General features: G+C 34.7%; 10 protein-coding genes across 10 annotated transcripts; 3 read left to right on the top strand and 7 right to left on the bottom strand. All coding sequences in view use genetic code 12, as the record gives it.

Moving 5' to 3' along the window:
- Positions 1-223: 223 nt before the first annotated feature.
- CTRG_00195 (uncharacterized protein) lies at positions 224-1,378 on the bottom strand (the record flags this gene model as incomplete). The annotated part of the gene is made up of 1 exon (XM_002545368.1): positions 224-1,378. The coding sequence occupies one exon, from the start codon at positions 1,376-1,378 to the stop codon at positions 224-226; it is 1,155 nt and encodes a 384-aa protein (XP_002545414.1).
- A 270-nt stretch (positions 1,379-1,648) lies between these two features.
- NIP1 (translation initiation factor eIF3 subunit c) lies at positions 1,649-4,243 on the bottom strand (the record flags this gene model as incomplete). Its single annotated transcript, XM_002545367.1, has 1 exon — positions 1,649-4,243. One exon carries the CDS (start codon positions 4,241-4,243, stop codon positions 1,649-1,651), a length of 2,595 nt encoding a protein of 864 aa, XP_002545413.1.
- Positions 4,244-4,718: 475 nt separating this feature from the next.
- On the bottom strand, positions 4,719-5,993 carry CTRG_00193 (SCF ubiquitin ligase complex subunit; the record flags this gene model as incomplete). Its single annotated transcript, XM_002545366.1, has 1 exon — positions 4,719-5,993. One exon carries the CDS (start codon positions 5,991-5,993, stop codon positions 4,719-4,721), a length of 1,275 nt encoding a protein of 424 aa, XP_002545412.1.
- A 454-nt stretch (positions 5,994-6,447) lies between these two features.
- On the top strand, positions 6,448-7,119 carry CTRG_00192 (uncharacterized protein; the record flags this gene model as incomplete). The annotated part of the gene is made up of 1 exon (XM_002545365.1): positions 6,448-7,119. One exon carries the CDS (start codon positions 6,448-6,450, stop codon positions 7,117-7,119), a length of 672 nt encoding a protein of 223 aa, XP_002545411.1.
- Positions 7,120-7,192: 73 nt separating this feature from the next.
- On the bottom strand, positions 7,193-8,971 carry PWP1 (rRNA-processing protein; the record flags this gene model as incomplete). Its single annotated transcript, XM_002545364.1, has 1 exon — positions 7,193-8,971. The coding sequence occupies one exon, from the start codon at positions 8,969-8,971 to the stop codon at positions 7,193-7,195; it is 1,779 nt and encodes a 592-aa protein (XP_002545410.1).
- A 242-nt stretch (positions 8,972-9,213) lies between these two features.
- On the bottom strand, positions 9,214-10,578 carry NMT1 (glycylpeptide N-tetradecanoyltransferase; the record flags this gene model as incomplete). The annotated part of the gene is made up of 1 exon (XM_002545363.1): positions 9,214-10,578. One exon carries the CDS (start codon positions 10,576-10,578, stop codon positions 9,214-9,216), a length of 1,365 nt encoding a protein of 454 aa, XP_002545409.1.
- Positions 10,579-10,752: 174 nt separating this feature from the next.
- CTRG_00189 (uncharacterized protein) lies at positions 10,753-11,400 on the top strand (the record flags this gene model as incomplete). Its single annotated transcript, XM_002545362.1, has 1 exon — positions 10,753-11,400. One exon carries the CDS (start codon positions 10,753-10,755, stop codon positions 11,398-11,400), a length of 648 nt encoding a protein of 215 aa, XP_002545408.1.
- Positions 11,401-11,440: 40 nt separating this feature from the next.
- Positions 11,441-11,812, top strand: CTRG_00188 (uncharacterized protein; the record flags this gene model as incomplete). Its single annotated transcript, XM_002545361.1, has 1 exon — positions 11,441-11,812. The coding sequence occupies one exon, from the start codon at positions 11,441-11,443 to the stop codon at positions 11,810-11,812; it is 372 nt and encodes a 123-aa protein (XP_002545407.1).
- Positions 11,813-11,885: 73 nt separating this feature from the next.
- CTRG_00187 (uncharacterized protein) lies at positions 11,886-17,939 on the bottom strand (the record flags this gene model as incomplete). The annotated part of the gene is made up of 1 exon (XM_002545360.1): positions 11,886-17,939. The coding sequence occupies one exon, from the start codon at positions 17,937-17,939 to the stop codon at positions 11,886-11,888; it is 6,054 nt and encodes a 2,017-aa protein (XP_002545406.1).
- Positions 17,833-21,561, bottom strand: CTRG_00186 (uncharacterized protein; the record flags this gene model as incomplete). The annotated part of the gene is made up of 1 exon (XM_002545359.1): positions 17,833-21,561. One exon carries the CDS (start codon positions 21,559-21,561, stop codon positions 17,833-17,835), a length of 3,729 nt encoding a protein of 1,242 aa, XP_002545405.1.
- Between the last annotated feature and the right edge of the window lie 186 nt (positions 21,562-21,747).

Below are 21,747 nucleotides of genomic sequence, written 5' to 3'. Positions count from 1 at the left end.
AATTTGAAAAATGAATTCTTTAAAAATTCGTTGAAATTCTTGAGGAGATTAATTATATCTTTGGCGGGGGAGAGGACGAAACCCCCAAAAAAAACGATCAAGCGGTTACACAGTTCCGTCACTTACACGTGACTCATAGCCACACTTCATTGAATTTTTGACTCTGAATATCTACTATCTACTATCTACTAAGACTAATAAATGATTCACACATGTATACACACTAAAAAGTCAACTGTTCCAAGTTCTTAGATAGTTTGGCAGCACCATCCACAGCAGTATTATTATCAATACTAACTTTAGCTCTATTCATTTCCAAACCAGCTAATAACATACAAGCTTTACAAATCTTATTTGAAGAAAGATACCCACATTTTTCACAAGTATTACCATCTTTTCTAATATTGTTACCAAGACTAACAGAACCATCTGAATTTACTTCATGTTCTTGATTAGTTTTTTTCTTATTTTTATAGGCAGCAGTTGATTTCTTTGGTTTCTTTGGAGCCAATACTAAATGTTCACCACTATAAATAATATCCATAATACATGAAGGTCTTATACTTTCTAAACCTTTTAATAATTCTCTAGCAGTACCTCTAAAAGCTTCAGGAGCATAAGTACATTCAGTTGAAAAATAATCCAATTTTTTATAATGTGCATACAAGACAATTTCTTTTTGATAAGTATATTTAAAAGGTTTTGATCTTTTAATAGGTGAACCAGCTGAAGTTGTCATTATATTTGTTGAATTTTCTAATCTTGCAACATCACCACGTAAAATATTCATTAATACAGTTTCTGCAACATCATCTGCATTATGTCCAGTAACAACATGTTTAATACCTAATTTTTCAGCTCCTCTATCTAATGCTTGACGACGTAATACTCCACAATATGTACAACTTGATCTAATACCTGCACATGCTACAATTTCATCCATACTCCAATTATATAAATCTTTATAAGATACTATTTCTAATGGCATTTCATATTGTTTTTGATTTCTTTTAACTGTAGCTAATGAATCATCTCTATATCCAACAATACCTTCATCAATAGATAATAAAACTAATTCTAATCCATAATTATATCTTTCATTTAATGTTTTTAAAATAGATGCAAGTACTGTAGAATCTTTACCTCCTGATGCTCCAATAGCTACTTTTTCACCAGGATAAAATAATTTATTACTTGTTATAGTATTATGAATTTCTGTTTCAAATACATTATAAAAACATTCTTTACATAATTTCATTAAATTTTTAGGTCTTTTCATAACTGCTTTACGTGAATGACATAACTCACATAATGCTGATACTTTAAGTTTCTTTACTGAAACAGTCTTCTCTGGTATGTTATTAATGATTTCTGGCATGGTTTATTCTAGATGATAGGTTGATTTGTATTTGATTAATGATTAATGGTTGAAAAAAAAAAAATTTTTTTTTTTTTAAGTTGATGTAATAATCGAGAGATGAGATTATACCAACGAATGCAAAAAGTATTTAAAATCTGCAAAAATATGAAAGTGTTAAATTAATATACAAAATATTTAATAGACATATTTAATACTTAAATAATAAGTATGTCTATATACTTCTCTTCTCTTTTTTTTTCTAGTTTATTCTTTTGTGTTGTAAGAAACTTATGCGGTAGCTTGGAATTCATCATTATTGGAGTTAACGTTAGCATATCTGAATTTATTAGAATGTTCTTCTGTAGTATGAGTAGATTGTTGTTGTGGTTGAGATTGAGGTTGTGGAGTAGATGATGATTGTTGTTGTTGTTGTTGTTGGCCATCTTTTTGTTGTTGTTGCTGTTGTTGTGGTTGGTTTTGTTTCTTACCGTAACCGTTAGATTGAGTCTTTTCATTCTTTTCAGTTAATAATTGAATCTTTTCATTCAAAACAATAGCCAATTCTTGTAATTTAGATCTTTGTGGTTCAGTAGTAGAAGCAACAAAGCTGATGAATTTTTCATCAACAATTTCTCCATTAATATCACCAGATTCAATCATCTTATTCAAGATAGCAACAATTTCTTTATCAGAAAGTTCAAAAATTTTCAGTAATTTTTCAATGGACAATTTAGTGAAAACTGATTTATAAGTGAAAATATAAGTTCTCAAACCTTCAATTTGTAATTGGTTCTTCATCATAGTTAACAAATCTTCAGTATCTGGGAATAATTTCCAAATCTTGATAGATGACAACAATTTATAACTCTTGGACCAGTCACCCTTTTGTAAGGCAATAGATGCATGAACAATATGATCTTTGATACTTTCTGGTGGACCAGTAAAGAATTGTCTATCATGGAATTCTAATTTACTCTTGAAGGATTTCAAGGATTGATTCTTACGTTTTGGATCCTTGTGGTTGTGAGCGATGGCAGCCAAAGTTGGAATTTCAATTAACAAAGAACAAGTCATGAAAACACATTCCAATAATTCCAAGTTAATATGTTGATGGAATGGCAACAATTTTTGTTTTTCAACGACAGTAGCTTGGTTAGGGAATTTGGAGTTGAAACCTTGTCCCAATAATTCCTTAGCTCTTTGAGAGTTGACAATTTCATTCAAGATTTTGTGACATTCATCAATATGACCGGATCTGAAAGCACTCAAACCTAATTGAACCAAAGCACGGTTGTATTGAACTTGTAATGAAGATTCAGCAGAATTAATATTGACATGGAATTGTGATGACAAGAACAATTCTTTAGCTTCTTGATATTGGTTATTGACAGCATAGTAGTAAGTAGAGAATAGTATAGCATGCTTACCGTAAATCTTGTGTTCTTGTTCTTGCAAGAATTTAGATAATCCATCAATGACAACATTTGGAGCCGAACCTTTAGCAACAATAGATGAGTCACCCTTGATGTGCTTCCAAGCTTCTTCTTCATTGGCTTTAATCAATTGGTTTGGTTTGTAGTAAACGTGTTCCAATCTTCTCAAAACAATTCTGGCCAATTGCTCACTTTGGTGAACAAATTCCTTTGGAGTAATGGATTCAACATAAACTTGACCTCTAACAATCAAATTGTAGATAGTAGTTTCGTCCTTTAATCTTTCAACATAATCAGTAGAATGTGGGTCAGTGTTTTGTAATGATTTAGTAAATTCATCATCCAATCTATCAATAGAAGAAGTGATAGAACCGAAAAGAACTTTAACACCATTAGCATTTGCAACTGGTTCAATATCAATATCGTCAGTAGTGGTACCCAATTCAGAAACTTGGTATTTATCAATGTTAGCTTCCAACAAGTCTAATAATTTACCCAAATCTTCTTCATTTTTCTTCCATTGGTCAACTGGCATAAAGGCTTGATATGAAGATGCATCAAATCTAATAGATAACAACATTTGGTAAATAGAAATCAATTCAAATGGAGATCCAGTAGCAGCATGGGTTTCCAATAAACTTTCCAAAGTACTAACTTGTTCATTTTTATCAACATTCTTCTTACCACGACTTTCAGAAATAACCTTCAAGGTGTGGAAAATAGGACTCAAAACTCTGCTTGGTTGAAGATTAGCACCTTCATTTTCATCTTTACCACCTTCCATAGCAGCAGTATGAAGAGATTCCAAAGATTCATCTTCTTTATCATCAAATTCTTCTGGGTTTTCCTTATACAAATCATAGTAAACTTGGAACTCTTTGATTTGTTTCTTGATTCTTTGTCTTAAAGTGTTGAAAGATCTGACTTCATCAGCTTTCATAGTTTTATCATCCTTTTCATTGTTGATAGCTTCTGTAATAGAATTGTCCAAACTAGTCAATAATTTAATGTAAAATCTTGGGGTACCAATATTAGTTTGATTACATCTGATTAAGAATCTTCCAAATTTATCAAATTCATTTAAAACAGTACTCCAATTATTAGTGTATTTATTTGAATTTATAACTTCAATTGAAGCTTTCATATCATCCAATAATTTATCCTTGGCTGATTTAACAACTTTACGACCTTCATCATCACTTTCACTATCAGAATCGGCAGCTGAACCTTTCAAGAAAGATTTTTTCAAGAAATAAGCTGGACCTGATGGACGGCCACTATCTTCATCTGAACTTGATTCGTCAGATTCATCTTCGTCATCATCATTGAAAAATGAGCTGTCTGATTCATCTCCAGATGATGATAATAATTCTTCTTCGGAGGTACTCAATAAATCTTCTTCTTCAGATGAAGAATCAGATGCATATCCTGAAACAAAGAAACGTGACATATTTATAGGGGATAATGGTTTGTTTCTTTAGTCACTTGGTTGGGTGTTTAAATCAATTTTTACCTTTGAAAATTGGTTGAGAAAATTTTTACTAAGAGTGAAAAGATTTTTCGATGGAAAATCAAAAAAAAAAAAAAAATTTTCCTTTCATTTAGTCGTGTGCAATGCCCAATTGGTTTTTTTTTGCCAAAGTTGTTTTTAGCTTTTTACGAGTTGACATTGACTGCAAAATAGTTGTTCAAAGAAGTCATTGGCTGGAAACGTGTCGAGAAATACCCAGTCATCGGAAATAACACACATGAGGCAAGACAGTATTTTATAATCTACTAAGGAACAGGCCAGTAATTGGTTCATTTTCCAGAGCAATTGAAACTCCTACAAGTCGCGTCCGACCCACACGTATGTTCGATTTATGATACCAAACTCTATAAGAAAATAACCAAAACTAAACTATACATTAAACTTGTCAATGGCATCAATTGTCTAAAGTATAACTTCCTACTCTCAGAAACTTGAAAGGTTTTTCGTTTCTAATTGAAAAGTCCATTACTTCACCTGCTCTTTCACCTTCTTCTCCGTCTTCATTTTCCATAGGTTTTCTTACAGAATAATATTCAAGCCACTTCAACTTATTATGTCTATGAGATCCAAGATCTTTAATCTCGTAAAAGTAATGGAAGACCAAATAATTAATAGCTTCATGTTCGAGAATAATATGCACTTTTCCATCTGGAGTCATTGACCAGGATCCAACTTGTATCTTATGACTTTGTCTATTTTCATCAGTTTGATATACTGCAACACCAGTTTCTGAAATTGTCGGCAAAGTAGACTTACCTTTAATCAAGAACTTGACAACTTGTTGAGGAGGTAAAACAGATAATACTTTTAATACGGTTCCATCTGGATAGAATCGCAAGTATCTATAATATGTAATAGTTCTAACTGGATTAGACCAACTTGAACTAAACTCAGCTTTTCCCCCTTCGGAATAATAATTAACTACTGAGATATAGCATCCATTGAATTTGATAAATGGAAACTTAGATACAATGGATTTGTATGTATCGTTGATTGAAATTGTTGCCAAATCGGAATGTGGATTAGGAGTTGAATCATATACTTGCTTGGAATATACAAGTTGTGCCAATTGACGCCAGATTGTTGGTTGTCCCAATCCTAAAAAGGCAAATTTCTTACAACATATTGATAAATTCATCCATGAAACAGGTGATGTATGTAGAAGAATTTCCATTATGTTTACCCAGACCTCGTTTGGTAAGTGAATTAATGGAGACACCGGATTAGTGAATATTGTTTCTTGTTTTAAATTTAAATCGGAAAACTTAATTGTCAATGCATTATGATCACCATCTGAATCAGCGCTTAGTGGATCAGGGGGAGATGCATCAATATTATGGAAACTTGCAATTAATTTATCAACGTTAATCTTAGAAACTTGATGTTCATCAACTCTTTGAAGATAATTATCACCCCTTTCTGCTTTTAACTTCTGTATGGCTTTTGGTAAATGAACTGATCGATAAAGTTTATCAACTTGATCATTCATACGAAATGCTTTTCTATATAGATCCACTGCATCTGACATCAAACCTTGGGCTTCTCTTTCAACTGCTTGTTGAAATAATGAAATTGCTTTCTCATCTAATGAAGATAACTTCTCTGATGCAGGTGGAACACTGTGATGTGATGTGTCACTTGATTTGTGGTCTATTTTTGCAGTACTCATTGTGAGGAAGAAAAGCAATAGTTGTTAGATAAGCAAGCTCTAATATGTGGAGATGAATTGGCTCAGATACTAAATAAAAAACAAAATAATCTGTGAACTTTGTTAAATTTTTCGTCCCCTTATACACGAACTGGGCACGTGACACAAAGAGATAAATGACAGTTTATTTACCCCCTCCCGAATTGAATTGATTCGTTTGAGTTATATTCATAGTTCCCCAGAGAAATATATCGTGTTATACATTCTAGAATATTCGTTATGGGAGAATACAACAAATTTCTGTGGTGTGTTCTTTAACTTAAGAAGAAGAAACAAAAAAAGAGGGCAACCCCCAGTTGTGGCTCTTGGTACAATACTCTCAGGAGAAAATCTCAAACAAAAAAGGAGAATTACTACTGAAATCAAATCCCGTTAATATTACTGTTCTTTTTAAAAACAAACTACTATAACACCAATGATTTCTCCTAAATACGCAACTACTCATTATTACTTGTCTGTCAAGACATTGTCCCAATCCAAAACTGCCCCACATATTGTAAACTTATATTTAGATTACAATTGTCCATTTAGTGCCAAATTATTCTTGAAATTTTATGGAAATGTTATCCCCGAATTACAAAAGAGATATCCAGATAAGTTTCAATTTGTTTTTGTCAATGTTATTCAACCATGGCATACCAATTCTGTATTATTGAACGAATTTTCCTTAGCTTATGCTAAATTATTACGTGAAAAACAAGCTGAAGTTGAAATTGATTCAATTAGTACTTTTTGGGATTTCTCTAAGATATTATTTGAAAATAAAGAACAATTTTATGAAACTTCAAATATCAATTTAACTAAAAATCAAATTTATGAACAAATTTATGATGTTGTTGCAGCTACCAAATTTGATTTCAAGATTCCGAAGGAGGCAATTTTAGAGCAATTGATTATTAAACCAAGCAAAGAACCAAATAACGATGGTAATGGATCAACCGTTGATGTTAAATATTTTACAAGATATCTTAGAGGAGTTGGTGTTCATATTACCCCAACTGTTAGTATTGATGGAATTGTTGCTGATAATATTTCTAGTGGAACTCCAGAGGAAGAATTGATTGAAATTTTTGCTAGCAAATTATAAAGTAAATGATAATTAATAAGTTTGGCGATAATTAATAATATACATTACGAACAGTCTACTTCATGTTCTCTATTTAATAGTCTTCTTCTTCTTCATCTGACATATCTTCGTCACCACCTGGAACTTCAATACCTTCGTCACTATCAGAGTCGGATTCATCTTTCAATCCACCAGCTTCAACAGTCATGATTTCTTCGTTAGTGCTATTACTGTTGTATTTTCTGGCAATTCTAGAAGCACGACCAGATTTCTTAGCTTCTTCTCTAGCATGAATTTGTAATGCTCTTAATTCATCCTTGAAACTATTTCTGACAGAACTGTTACTGAAAGTATCCCACATTTTCAAGCCTCCTGTTATACCACCAATAACCATATTACCAGCAACTTCGATATCTGGAGCATAACTAGTGGTCAACACATTACCAACACCAAAGTCTCTTGATAAAACCATTGATGGACCTTGTTGTTTACCTGATTCAGCTTGTGGTGGACATTTCCAAAGTTTGACAACTTTTTCACCCATGGCACTGGTAACCAACATACCTGGAACATAGCTGTTAACATCCAATGAAGAAATACCTGCATCGTGTGCATGTAAAGTCCATAAAGGTTTAGATTCTTGTCTGATATCAAAACTGTAAACATTACCATTGTCAGTACCGACGTAAAACAATTCTGGTTTGGAAGCATCCCATCTGACGTTTTCAACTTCTTCACCAGCAACAACAGAGTAGTGTTTGGAGGAGTCACCAGCAGAAATTCTGACATCCGTAAGAGCTGCAGTAGAATCGTAACCACCAGTTAACAAAATTGAAGCTTCTTGAGGATGCCATTGTGAAGATGATACGGTTTTATTGTGATGAATATTGTTAAAAGAACAAACAGCAGTAGCACTGTTCAAGTCCCATAATTTAATAGTTTTATCTGCTGAAGTGGATGCCAAAACTGATCTATGAATTTTATTGTGTGATAATGACAAAACAGCATCAACATGATGTGTAGTTATATGTTGAGTTGACTTCTTTTTCTTTGATTTCTTATTCTTTTTAGCAACAAATGAGTTTGGATTTGGTTCACCCAAGATCAAATCTGGGAATGCCTTATCGACAAAATCCAAGTTCCAAATTTCAATTTGTGGATCAAAAGTACCAACAGCAGCAAAGTTACCAATATTGTTATCGGATGCTTCACCTTGTCCTGGTTTATAGTTGACCCATTCAACACATAATGGGAAAGCTGGTAACATAATATCGTGATGAACATACAAGTTTGATTCTCTAACCATACCATTGGCAACATCAGCATCTAGTTTATCCTCTTCTTCTTCTTCGGCACCTGCTGGAGCACCAGCACCATCATCATAGATATATACATCCAAGTATGAAATATCATCTTCAGTTCTAGTAGCCAAGACTAAATTATCGGTTGGGTAGATTTGATTTTCTTTCTTTTCTTCTTGTACATCAACTTCAGTTGGTAAAGATAAATATTGATCACCTTCACCACTTTCATCTTGTAGTAATTTAGCATCTGTATTTGATAAACCTGGGAATATAGTAACTTGTTCACCTTCTAAGCCATCTTGACCATCATTATCGTAATTTTCCAAATCATATTCTTTCAAGTCATCATCTATTTCAATTTGTTCTTTTAATTGAGTAGTGGCTGGTTTTTCTTCTTCATCGTCATCTTGTTCTTCATCAGCTTCAGCTTCTGCTAATTGTTCTCTGGCATCATTAAGTTCCAAATTAGCCATTGCATTGATTCTTTCCATTTCTTCATCATCTAATTCATATTTCTCAGGAAATTCAGAGGCAAATCCTCTTGGAACCCATGTACTTGATGAAATCATTGTTGGTTATAGTTTGTACAAAGTTCAATGATGGGATGAGATTGAAAAAAAAAAAAAAAATTCTAAAAAATCTTTTTGTTGCTTACAAAACGGGAAGAACGAAATTTTAACATCGCGCACACACACTCACACACATAAAGACAAGAAGAAGAAGAAGAAGAGAAGATTGCCAAATGCGGCTCACTTCAAAGGAATGTTCCAGTTCAAATTTGCAATTAATTTCACAATGTATTAAAACTATTCTACAATAACACGACACCAATACCACTAGTTTGATCTTTCAAGACATCCTTGGTTTCTTTATCAATACCACCATTCATTGGGAAAGTTTTGTAGTTGAAAAGATAATAGTTCAAGAACCCATCACCAGCACCAAATTTCAAGTCTTCAATGAAATATGTGTTATCTTGACAGGTCAAACAGTTGAAAACATCAACATCAAACTTCTTAGAAGTGATCAATGCATCATTGATCAAACCATTCAATCTTTGTTTATACTGTGGAGTGTCAACTGAATCAGTAGCATAATAGAACAAGTAAGCAATACCTAATTCATCATGATGAGAATTATCTAAAACAGTGAAAGGTAATAAATAATATGAGAAATAATCTGTGATTTCTCCCTTGTCGTTCTCAACAACATAACTTTTGACCACATTGGAACCACTGGAGCTATTGTTACCCAACATCCAGTGTTTGAATTCTTCTTCAGTGAAGAGTTGAACAATATCAAATCTTTCTTGGTATTTGTACAACAAGGATAACACAGTAGTGATATCCTTTTCAGTCATTGGTCTCAACCCAGGTAATTTTGTAGCACTTGGAAGCGTGAATTTGGCAACCATACTGCTCTTTGTTTCATCTGGAGGTAAATGACTGAACCCAACATCGTTTAATTTAGACCAGTTGATAGGACGATGTTCATAACGACAAGTAGTCATAGGAGTTGGTAAAATAGATCCACCAGTATACAAAGCTTGCCAGATATCTTGCTTGTTGACTCTACGAGTAATTTCTTTAATTAAAACAGGAGCCAATCTTTTGTTTCTTAATTTTTTGTGAATACATAAAAAGTTGATTTCAACACAATCAATTCTCTTACCAGATTTGTTTAATTTGATAGATACTGGGGTGGCTGCAATAAATGAAACCAATTTACCCGTAGCTTTAACTCTAATACCAACATGCCAATCTTTTCTCCAACCAGGTGGTTTTAAAGCCCATTGGAAAAATTCACGACTATATTTGAATCTGAAACTAGCATCAACATCTTCAACATAATTATCATATAACAATTGATACAATTCATCTAATTCTTTATCATTATCAATATCCAAAGTACTCCATTCAAATTGTTCAATTAATGGCAATGGATCATCTCTAATATCAGCTGGAGTTTTAATTCTATCAATAGGACCTTCTTCGGTAACTTTTTCATCTAATGATGGAACCGGTTGAGTTTTCCAGAATTTATAATCCTTCATTTCCTTTTGTTGTGCTGGAGTTAATTCTTGTCCTAAAGCCAACAATTTCAACAATTCTTCAATGGATTTAGACGGAACACCACTGGAATTAGATCCAGATGGCTTATCAGATTTGTCAGACATGGTTTTTGGTTGCTAATGAATTATTTGATAAACACGTAGTAAATTTCTGTCACACATAAAATTTTTCTTTTCGCTCGTTTTAAATTTAATTTCATGTCCAAAAGCGGAAATACAAAAATGAAAAAAATAGAGAATACCATACTGTCATTCATATACTAATTACACACACCAGCCATGGTTTTGAAGAATTCAAAATGGGATAAGAAAGCTAAATATAAGTATATGAAGAAACATGATATACTTCCTAAGAAAAACAAAAATGATAATGAAGAAAATCAAGGATTGTCACGTCCGAAATGGAGTTCAAAGAAAAAGACAATTGATAATCAAGAAAAGATAATTCTTGAAGATTCAGAAGATGAATGGGATTCTGATGTTGATGAAGCTTTAATTAATCATTTTTATCCACAATTATCTGAAAATGAAGAATTAACAATTGAACAAAAAATCAAAATCAAACAACAAATTTTAACTGATATTGCACAACAACAGGAACAAGAAGAAAACAGTGATTCACATGATGAAACAGAAGAAGAATTAGATGGGATATACCTTGGATCTGAGGAGAATAAACACAAAGAAATGAAAAGTGAATCTAAAGAACCTGCTAAATTCAACCTTCAAGAATTCATGGATAATCTTGAAATTAAACCAAAAAAGAATAGAAAAATGTTGAAGAATAAAATGTCTGATAATTTCTTAGAAGATTATGGATTGACTAGTTATAAAGATTTAAATAGAAATCAAGATGATTATAATGATTTATACATTAAGAAACAACAAGAGAAAATAAAGTCTAGTATAAATTATATTCCCAAATGATAAATTAGATGGATTTGTAATTGGTGAATCAACAGTTTCAATGATTAATGATAAATCAAAACCAAATAATACTAAATCAGATATACGTCAACTTACTGAAGAAGAAAAACAGCAAGATGAAGAACGTCAGAAATTAGTTGAACAACAACTGTTTTATAATAACATAAGAAATAAGTTTGATGATGTTCAACAACAAAAGAAACCAAAAGCTAAAATTATTGATATAAACAATTTCAACAATAATGACCTTGGTAAATTAAATGATAAGATATCTAAGGATAGAGCAACTACTGATCTAGATAGTGATATTGATTTCTTGTTAGGTATAGAAGGGAAAAGCAATGAGTCAGCTGATACAGCAGGAAATAGTTCCAAGAAAGAACTTGATTTCTTGGATGAACTACTAGGATAGTCAAACATAAATAATTAAACACCGATGTATTTTTTTAATCAATAATAATAATATATGTAACTAATATATCTACTTAACGATTTTTAAGCGCTTGACGACGTTTCTTTCTAGCCTTAGCTCTATTAGATTTGTTCGCTTTAATGGTTGGACTAAATGGCACATTATAGACGCTTGAAGAAGCTGTTGTAGATGACTGACTAGAATGAGCTGTCTCTTCCTGGCTTTGTGATGACTTGGAAGACAGCTTTATAGTACTATCGAGCAAATCATCAATCACATTATTCAATTTTTCAATAGTTCGTGTGTTGGGACTACTGGGTTCAAAAGGGACAAGCTCTATTTCATCTATTGTCACAGTGGGTTTAGGTTTTCTTATATGTGATGTTTTGCTATCATTATCATTACCATTGCTTCCTTTAAACCTATCCAAGCCATCTTTAGTGCGTTTTACTTCTTCACTTGTACATTTCCCTGTACTTCCATCTTCAGAATCTTCGGATTCATCTTCTTCAATGCTGCTTGATCCCGAACTACCTGTATCAGAATTGCTTGTTTCAAAACTTTTTTTATGCCAAGAGCGGAATTTGAATTTTTCAATGTCATCAACCATACATGCTAAATCGACATCTGATTCACCCAGAGGGGCTGAACCTTCAACTTCCTTGTATCTCTGGGAAAATGCACGTTTGATCTTTGAAAGAAGAACAAAATTTCCATCGTCCTTGTTGCCACTTTCAGACTCTGCATCATTTGATGGGTGGTTACTTTCATCTTCCATACTGGATAATTTTGCACTTCCTTCTCTACTGGTTAAACCTGTACTTTCTTCACGGCTAGATGATACTCCTGATGAGGATGCTATTGGCGGAGTGTAATTGTCATCTCGAGAACCGGCCTCAGCGATATTTTCATCATCAGTTGTGTTCGATTCTTTAGGAGTATGGACCAACTTTTTGACGCTTGTTTCACTTTCTTTGATTGTAATTTCCTCCACTTCATCATCATCATCATCATCTTCCGAATCCAGAGATAACATGATTACATCAACTGCAACACCATCAATTAATTCACGAACAATTTTGCTTCTCTCAGAATCTTCAACAGATTCTCCCTTGTCATCTTCAGCTTGCGATTCTTGTTGAAGGGATGAATGGTATACATTTTCGAATACATTCACAGGTGGTTCATCTGATACCAGCTCTAATGGACTAGTCTCTTCATTCAGATGATCAGTTCCTTTTGACGAACCAGCAATTGTAGCATCCAATTCAGTAACCATTGGAAGATCAATTTCATTTGCTTCATGAGTAGCTGGTTCCAGAACATTGGTTGATTGATTGTGATCGGTTTCACCTGAGTCTTCTGTTGATTCCTTTGGTGTAACACTTGGCAATGTACGTCGATCATTTCGGGATTCCAACTCTTGTTCAATATAGGAAAGTTCTTTAAATTCATCAATCTCCTCCTCTGGTTGTTGTTTACTTGGATTTATCTGTTCCTGATGTTCTTCGCTTTCCAAAGATGCAGATACAGAGGCAGAATCAGATGTAGATAATGATTTATTCAACCTAAGATCAATGGTTTGTTTAGCAATTGTACGTTGTTCATCAAAAATTTGGGTAGATGTAGCAAAACCTTGACTTTTAGCCGATGAGGAAATAGCTTCAGTGTCAACACTTGAAGAATAAACACGTTCGTCGGATTTTTGAGATTGAATTTCATCAGCAGACATGGTTCTATTGACCAAAACTTGATTTATCTGTGTCGATGAACGGATTGAATGATGTTTTTGATATCCTAAGTCCATTTCTTTTGCAAATTCAGGATCACTATCTTCTAAAGTATCATACATTTCTTCATCAATGGATTCTTTTAGGTTCTGAACAACTTCTTCCTTAACAATTTTAGCAGGATCATTAGTTTCCGTGGTAGCCTCCTTTACAACTGATGGGCCGTTGATTTCATCTTGCTTATTATTGACCTCTTCTTGTTCCTTGCTGCCATCATTATCTTGTTTGTTGTTGACTATTTCTTGTTCACTATTGATTTCCTCTTCTTGTTGTTGAATGCTGGCCACTTGTTGTCCAATACTGACCAATTCTTGTTCAATGATGACCAATTCTTGTCCAATGTTGACTATTTCTCGCTCCTTCATGATTTCGTCATCATTTTCATTTCCCTTATTGGGTTCATCTTGTACAGAGTTAAACTCTTGTGATTCTGATTCCTTTGAATTTTGATCCTCGTCTTCTTTCGAAATCAGTGTGTTAAGATTGATGTAATCTTGCATGTCATAATCGTCAGAAATGTCTGCAATCATGATGTCCCCAGTCTTCTTTGATTCATCATCTCCGAGTTGATCTGCAACTTCATCTAAAGGGTTTTCTTTCTCAACAGATTCTGCATTAGCAATTGAGCTTTGTGGCTCATTATCTTCGATTAATTCATTCTCATTGTCAATTTCCATAGCATCACCATTGTTTACTTCGTCCGATTCGGAAATTTCGAGATGTACAGGTTCTTCTCGTGACAAATTCGCAGCAGTATTTTCAGCAAAGTCTCTTTGAATGGCCATGTTTTCAACGGTCATACTAGCAATTCTTTGTAAAAGTTCCCGTTGTTGCTCTTTATAACATTCAATAGCCTGATCATGCGATTTCTGTAGCGTCTCTCTTTCAACTCTTTCATTTTCAATTACCTTCTTTGCATCTTCAACCTCTTGAGAAAGATTTTCAATGGATTTTTCCAATTCCTCTTTTACCTTTTCATATTCCTCGGTACGTTCATTGAGGTCCTTTTCCAACGAAACTCTTGCATTCTCAACTATATCTTTTGAAGATTTCTCAGCTTCGAGAGCATTTCTAGCAGCTACTAGTTGGTCCTTAATATTGTTAAATTCATTATTAACTCTCCTAGATGCGTTTTCAGCAATTTCCCTTGCACCTTGTTCAAGGTCTAGAGCTTCTCTAGCACTTGCTTCCCTTTTTTGAAGTTCCATTATTTCTTTATCCATTCTTGCTCTGTATGACTCGAGTTCACGGATAGCTTCTGCAGCTGTTCTCGCAGAGTTCCACCTTGCTTCAGTCGCACCTTGGAGTTGGCCAAGAAGTTCATCTCTTTCATCAGTCACTTGCTTTAAAGTAGCCTGAGCTTCCTCATTTGATTTCTCAGCAGAATGTCTTAAAGCTCTTTCAGAGTCCAGTTGAAGTCTGTACATTGAAATATTCTGTTGTAAAGCATTTACTTCTCGAGCAACCGCGTCCCGACTTTCAATCACATTTTGCATAGTAGTATTGAAATTCGCAACTTCATGTTGAAGGATTCTGTTGTCTTCTTCAACCTCCTTGAACTTTATTTGAAGTTTATGTAAGTTAGATGCTAGAACATTAGCATGATTAACAGCATTTGCTTCTCTCGTGACGCGTACCTGTATTTCATGTCGGTGGACTTCAGCTGCAGCTTGCATTCGGCGGGTTACTTGCGAAAGCATTTCTTTTGCTTTTTGAAGTTCCCTGTCTTTAGATACATATTTTTCCTTCTCCAGATTGTAAGCAATATTAGTGGCTTCTAGTCTATCAGTTAGTTCTTTAGCTTCCCTTCTTGCTTGGTCCCTTTCACTTTCTATTCTTTGTATTTCCAATTGAAACTTTTCTCTGGCGGCTACTTCCTTGTCAGCAGCTACAATGGACTGCGTCTCAGCTAACTCCTTAGCATTTTCAAGACTTATGGCAAGCTTCTTCTCAGCATTTTCACAAGCAGTCCTATCTTTTTGTGCATCTTCAATAGCTATTGCTAATTGATTCTCTAATTCTTCAACTTTTTGTTCTACTCCTTTTTTGGCATCCAGTACAGATTTCAAAATTTGAGTTACACTGCTGTGAGCTTCCATGGTAATTTTAAGTCTTTCTATTAGTTGTTTAACTTCTTTTGTAGCTGCATCTAGCTCATTCTTTAATGTTTCGTTTTGCTGCTCAGCAAATACTCCCCTCATACTAGCCTTTTGTAACTCACTTTGGGAAGCACTTAATTCCGCAGATAATTCATTAATCTTCTTATCATACTGAGATAATTTCTCTTTAATCTGTATCTTTGAATTTGTTTCATTGTTAGCATTTGAAATTGCAGTAGCTAGTTGATTCCTCAAGCTATCATTGGCCACTTGAAGTTTCCTATTCTCTTCTTCATCAATTCGTCTTAATCTCTTAAGCTTTTCAATTTCGGTACGTGTGTCAGACAATTGTTGTTCCAATTCGGATACATTTATGAGACTTGTTTCTTCTTTACCATTCACGACTTCGCGAGTTCTGGATATTTCAATGGAAAGACGGAGATTTTCCTGTCTGGCTCGTTGAAGATGACTCTCAACTTCTAGTCTAGCAGTCTTTTCCTTTTGAATAAGCATTTCAGTCTCACGTAATTCCTTAGTCCATTCTTGTCTTTCTCTCAGAAGAACATTTGCAATTCTTTCTCTATTCTTCTGTTCAGTTTCCAAGCTGGATTGGACACCAATCAAGTGATTCTCAAGTTCAGAAACTCGCTGGTTAAATTGTTTGTCAACTAGTCCTTGACTTTCAAAATATTCATTTACTTTTTGTTCCAAATTTATGAGTTCACGTTCTGCTTGTTGTCTAGCAACTTCTTCTCTATTAAACTTGAGTTCTGAGCTCTTTATCTGTTGAGAAAGTTCTTTGAATCGCAGTTGATAATCACTTTGCGCTTCTTTGAAATTTTGTTCAACTACTTCTTTTTCATTCTTTTCTTGTTCAATGGTTCTCTCTGCCTCACGAAGTTTCATTTTCAATTCTTGAACAGCTTTTCTGAGAAGATCTTTTTCTTGATCTGCAGTTTCAGGTACAATATTTTGCTGTAGCTGACTATTTTTCGGATTAATACCCATTTGAACAGTATTTACAATTGCACTCTCGTCATTATCAGGTGGTGTGTACGTGCTCTCTTGCTGTCCTTCATTCATCGCCGGACCACCTATTCCTGGTATAGATTCACCAACAGGCTGTTGTGACATAATCGAAGCAACCACCTCGCGTTCATGTGTTTCTCTTGTGGCTGTACTGATATTAATTGGTGATTCACTTGATTGAACAGGAGTCGGTTCAACCGCTTCTATTATTTCAATCGGTTCGTCAATGATTTCACCATCTGGAACTGTAGTACGGCCCATTACGGTTTCCAGTCTATCAGAGTCATCTTTTTCACTAGCTCCAGTACCAACTTGAGCTGGCGCATCTGCAGGCTCCATCACAGTATCGGAATCTTCAGGAGCTTGTTGATTAGCAACAACAGGTCTTGGTTCTTCTGTAGTATTCGATGTTTGGACAGCTTCCTCTCCTTCATTCAAAGAATTACTTTCTTTGCCAGATTCATTAGGTTGCTCTCTATTCAGATTCAAGTTTTCAATTTCAACTTCGGCGGCTAGTGACTCCATAGTCTCGTCAATATCAGAATCCTCATCAGAACTATTCAACAAACGGAAAACATTCTTTGATTTTTGGATCCTTGTAGCAGGAATAATCAGGGCCGGGTTGATTCTCTTAACTTTATTCAAATGCTTATTAGAACTTGACGAGTCCGTACTATCTTGACTAAATCCTACCCTGCTTTGTGTACTTCGTTGTGAAATTGACGATTCTTGTGTATCTGCAACTGTAGTTCCTTCCTGCTGGGATTCAGGAATTCGTGTTTGAACATGTTCATCATTTTCATTAACAGTTCTAGGTGTAATTGAATCTAGATCAGTGTTCACCTGGTGGAATTGTTGTGAAGTTTGTTGTGAAGTTTGCGTGGGTTCAGCAGGTTCAGCAGGTTGACCTGATTGAACAATCGGATTCTCTTCCTGCGATTGAGTAGTCTGAGTAGAAGCTTGTGATACTATCAACTGTGGCTTAGTATTTTGACTAGTAACTTCTGTTGAACTCTGTGATTGACGTGGTCTTGACAATTGGGTCAGTTGATCTTCAGTCTCAATATCCAGAAATTCGATGACTTCAATTACTATTGGTATACTAGGTTGTTTTGGAGATCTCTGGAGTATCTTCTGTTGCAACTTCATCTTGGAGAGGTTTATCTGATTCAATATTTTCATTTTCTGATGTAGGTACAGTGGTAGCATTGTTGGAAACTGGTAATTGGTTTACTTCAATATCGACTGCTTGAATTTGGTCATGTTCAGCTGCAACAATATCATCATCATTTGGAAGGTCTTCTTCTTGATTTTCAATTTGTTCATTTGGTGGAGTGTGATCATTTGAATTTGTAATTCCATCTTTCTGTCGAGCATTAGAAATGTTTGCTTGGTAGGCTGCCTCCATTTCTTCGTTGGATATTGCAACTTTCCTTAAGTACTCAGGACTTGGCCGTAATCTAGTTCGCATTAAAAGCATATTCTGCACTTCAGACAATGGTATCAGTGGTGTGATATATTGTTCAGTTGGTTGTTCTTCTGTTGCAGCATCACCAGATTGAGTGTCTTGTTCAATTCTTGTTTCTTGATTACTTTCATTGCGTACTTCGGGACTAGTAGTTGTAGGTCTGTGCTCGAATAAAGTATCAATATTTGCAATTACCCTTTCAATTTTGTCTTGCAAAACTTCCAGAGCTGTCAGAACAAATTGCTGAGCCAAAGTTCTAATGACATGTGGTCTTCCGTATTGTTCTAAGAGTGAATCAACATCAACCAGAACTTTGTCAAAATATGAATCATCAGATTTCCAATCAGGGAAAGGATCATTACCAGTTGGATCTTCAAGATTTTGTTCGGGGCTTGGTAGGGAATTAACTCTTCTAAGTGAAAGATCAACGTGTGGTGCAATCTGTTCCTCCAGTATACTCTCTGTGTTGTGACTTTCCTGGGGTTGAACAAGTTGTTGTTCGGGAATATCAACTGCTTCTTCATGATGCTGGTCGTGATTATCAATTAATTGATTATCATCAGCACCAGTATCATTAGTAATATGGATATCATCTAACCTTCTTCTTTTGGGAGAGTTTCCGTTATCTGGGAAATTTTCCACTTCATCAACCTCCCTTCTTCTTGGAATTAAATGATCTGGTTCGACTTCGGATAATGCTTGTGCAATTGAATTGGCACTTCCAGAAGAGCTGTCCTCTTGATCTATCTCAGCTTGATCTATTTCCTCTTGGTCACTTAAATCATCTAGGAAATCAGGAAGCATTTCGTCTGGCTGTGGTATAGGAGATGATGTGTCATTCTCATTAAGACTCCTTTCATGAACAAGGCTAATGGAATCAATATGTTCGAAACTTGGAGGTGATACACTTGCTAAATTCTTCTCACTTTCGCTGTCATCTTCCACAAAAAGCAGAGGTGAGCTCTTGCGATTATTCCTTTTCTCAGAAAGTTCAGCATTGATATACTCATCATCAGAGTTATCCGACAGAAGAATTGGAGATGAACTCCCATCTTGAAGGTAATCATCAGCTTCGTTGTTTTGAATATTATCATCGTCAAGTTGATTGTGTCTATTATCTGCAACCGAAGAATCATTTCCTCTTTCATCATCGCTGGAATCATTACTAGAATCATCCTTATTTGGATTCGATTCTCCTGTATTATTTGCATCAGGTTCTTGTGATCTTTCTTCTTCTTCTTCCAGTTCACTTGTTTCTTCCTTTGATTTATCACTTTCCTGTTCTGATTCTACTTGTGATCGACTGTTTAGTTGCCTCATAGAATTTGTAAATTGAGCACTATTAGTTTCAATATTATCCAAATTACCAGTGTTAGATATCTCAATATTCTCTTGAACACATTCAACTAATCTCTCCGTAGAATTAATTCTTCTTGACTCGATATTTCTATTCAAAGTACTATCAATTACACCTCTTTCATGAACAACCGATGATTTCACAGGTGATGAATTTAAATCTGATAAATCATCATGTTCTTCAATTATCCTGGTAGAATCTTGTTGTGCCTCTTGGGATTGTATTACACTAGGTGTAGTTTGTGGGACTTCTTTTTCTGGTGAAACGGATAGTTCATTTGCTACTATCAGATGAACCGATACTTCATCTACCAAATCCTCTTGTTCTTGTATATGATTCTCTGCGGATTCTTCAACTATGGGGGTATTTGTGACTTGAATACCTTCATCTCTAGCTGGAGTGACACTAGAAGAAACTTGGGACTGTCTTCTTGATGGTGAATTGCTCTCCAGAACAACATGTGGACTAGAAGGTACAACACTTGCTCCTGGTAATTGATCATTTATAGAAGATAATTCTTTTGACCGTAAGCGTTCTTCCAATCTTAAATTGTCTTCTTTCCACGTAAGTCTCTGTTTTTTCTGCGTTTTCAAAGTGTATTTACGTTTTTTTCTTATCTCTGGTGTTCTTTCCTGTCTTATTGTAGCCTTATTTTGGGGCGATACTGGTGCAGTGGGTTTTTCTGACTCAGAGTTCGGATGCTGTGGTGTTCTTACTGGTGCTGTTGTTGGTACTTTCGGTTGAGTTTTTATCCCAGTCCATTGTTCAAATAGAGCAATCTGCGCTAGAGCTTCTGAAGGAATTCTTGCAGGGAGATTGGCTACTCTCCTGGGAATTCTGGTTGTAGTATTCGTATCACCAACGAGTTGAGTTGTCATAGGAGGTGAGGTCATTGATGATTGTAACGGTGTCCTATTCAGTGGAGTTGGTTCTTCCAAACCATCTGGATTTTGTCTTGGTTGGGTTGATGTTGATGTTTGTGTTGATTCTTGTGAATGATGTTGTGTCGTTTGATACATAAAATTAGTCTCAGTAGATTGTGCTTGTTGATTGTTTCCTGGAGATTGAACTTGAGCTTCCTGATCAGATACAGGCGAGTTTGCATCATCATTGGGTTCGGGAGATTCATCATTACTAACGTCGGATTCAATTTCGGAACCATCACTTGATACAACTTCATCATGTTTTCTTTTTTTTGACACACTTGAAACTGCATTATTTGAATTTGCATCCCCAGATTGAACATTTTCATCATGAGATGAAGATACCGTCAGTTTCAATGAAATTTTTTGTTGATCAGATGGTACATCTTCATCACTTTGGAAATCTTGTAGTACAGAAATTTCATCTTTCGGTAAAAATTGGTCTGAAGAAGAATAACTATTTTCATCATCATCTTCATCATCATCATCTGGAGTAGAACTACTGAATTCTTCATAAGATTTCATGACTTGTTCACGACGTGATAATTCTGCAAGTCTTAAAGTTTCTTGTTCATCATCTTCTTCAGATCCATTCTCTGTTCCAGATATAGAATCATTTTCAATTATACTTAATTGAGGACGAGCAATACTTCCATAACGTGCAGATATTCCTACTGGTTGATCTAGTGGTCTACGCGTCGCGTCACTCTCTTCATCATCAGATAGTTGTTCCTTTTGAATTATTTCTGTATCTTGTGTTTCTATCACTTCGTCAGAAATATTCTTAATATAGTTATAATTCCCCGTAAGATCATGTAGCACTTCAATTTCTTCTTCTTCGTCTGCTCCGTTACTTAAATCATTCTCTTGTACAATGTCTTCAATAGTATCGTGTATACCACTTGATTCTGTATCCTCTGATGTGACATCATGATCTTCATCTTTATCGGTTTGAACTTGATTATTGTTGTTATTTGTTGTTGTTGTGGAGAAGGATTGTGATTGTCGTTTATTGTCATCAAAATTCTCAGATGGAGCTCTATCTATAGACGACTTTAAATATCCAAGAACACCTCTAAGCATAATTTATGATCCTCCAGTTTATAGTAAGTATTAGGTGGATTAGGGAATCGTTTTTAGTAGATGGTTATGTCTTGAATTGGAATTGTGTGTTTGAGGGAGGATTCTGTTTTTTTTTTTTTTTTTTCTTCCTTCTTCCTTCTGTTTCAGTTTCGTGTGTGTATGCATAATTCTTATATTTTTTTTGTA

Source organism: Candida tropicalis (genome assembly GCF_000006335.3).
Source record: "Candida tropicalis MYA-3404 genomic scaffold supercont3.1, whole genome shotgun sequence".
Taxonomy (NCBI): Eukaryota; Fungi; Ascomycota; class Pichiomycetes; order Serinales; family Debaryomycetaceae; genus Candida; species Candida tropicalis.
This window is presented reverse-complemented; position numbering and strand designations above follow the sequence as displayed.